The sequence below is a fragment of the Centruroides sculpturatus genome, unplaced genomic scaffold, assembly GCF_000671375.1.
Source record: "Centruroides sculpturatus isolate CEXI.00-Female unplaced genomic scaffold, Cexi_2.0 scaffold248, whole genome shotgun sequence".
NCBI classification, from domain to species: Eukaryota; Metazoa; Arthropoda; class Arachnida; order Scorpiones; family Buthidae; genus Centruroides; species Centruroides sculpturatus.
In genome coordinates, this window is record NW_019384437.1 from 3,186 (window position 1) to 4,409 (window position 1,224).

The 1,224-nt window shown below is 24.0% G+C and overlaps 1 protein-coding gene across 1 annotated transcript in view; it reads right to left on the bottom strand.

Moving 5' to 3' along the window:
• Window positions 1–337: 337 nt before the first annotated feature.
• LOC111619966 (splicing factor 3A subunit 3-like) overlaps window positions 338–1,224 on the bottom strand; it is a 22,799-nt gene continuing 21,912 nt past the window's right edge. The window contains exons 5-6 of the mRNA XM_023361796.1: window positions 531–603; window positions 338–444 (exon numbers count right to left, since the gene is read on the bottom strand). Of these exons, the coding sequence (XP_023217564.1) occupies window positions 338–444; window positions 531–603 (180 nt within the window). The remainder of the gene's footprint in view (window positions 445–530; window positions 604–1,224) is intronic.

The window sequence follows — 1,224 nt, forward strand, 5'->3', positions numbered from 1 at the left end:
TGAAATGTTTTTCTGTTAAACTATGTTTTTCAATAGAATTAATATTTAATGTATACTTACTTCAATACCTTTCAAGTTCAGAAATTTTTCATGGCATTCATTCAAATCTAAATATTTACCATATTCTTCTTCATCAGTAAATTCAACCATATCTTAAGTAATTTTAAAAAACTGTTAATTTCATATACTTCATAAATTTTTAAATGAATATTACAACAGCAAAAAATATATATATTATTACTTTGCATTTCTTCTGTTGGATTTTCTCTAGCTTGGTTTATTTCCTCAAATTCTGTTGCCATTGGTACCATTATCTAAACAAAAAGCCATTATTANTTTAATATATACTTACTTCAATACCTTTCAAGTTCAGAAATTTTTCATGGCATTCATTCAGATCTAAATATTTACCATATCCTTCTTCATCAGTAAATTCAACCATATCTGAAGTAATTTTAAAAAACTGTTAATTTCATATACTTCATAAATTTTTAAATGAATATTACAACAGCAAAAAATATATATATTACTTTGCATTTCTTCTGTTGGATTTTCTCTAGCTTGGTTTATTTCCTCAAATTCTGTTGCCATTGGTACCATTATCTAAAAAAAAAGCCATTATTATTTAAAACATAGCTAACACAAAAGCTCAAATATTTTTTAAAATGAAAAAAAAACAGATACACAATCTCGATTATAGTATCAATTATTACTACTATAAATATTAAATTATTAATAAATTTCTACAACACAAATTCATATTACATATATTATTTAGGTAATTAAAATTAATTTTTATGCTATCAAAGAAAATTTTCATAAAACTATCAGAAATTGTTTAATTTTTCCTTTCTACAGGAACATAAATTAAACATTGGGTAAGATGATATTTTCTTTTAAGGTTTTTTTTCTTCCTCTCTAAAATATAAAATACTAGCTTTAATTAAATCTGATGGTTAGGATCTTGTAGAAATGGTACAATTACAAAAACTTCTAAGACAAAGCTTAATCAGTAAACAAAAACTTGTTAAAACACAAGAATAGAAAAAGATATTCAATTTAGAACAAATATTTATTAATAACTAGCTGCAAGGACCCACTTCGCTGGGTTTTTATTCGTGGGCAAAAAGTAATGATAGTGAAGATTAAGATAATTACATTATAGCCAATTTTATCCGTTTTCACAGAATGCAAGAATTAGGTACGATTACAATAATAACGAGC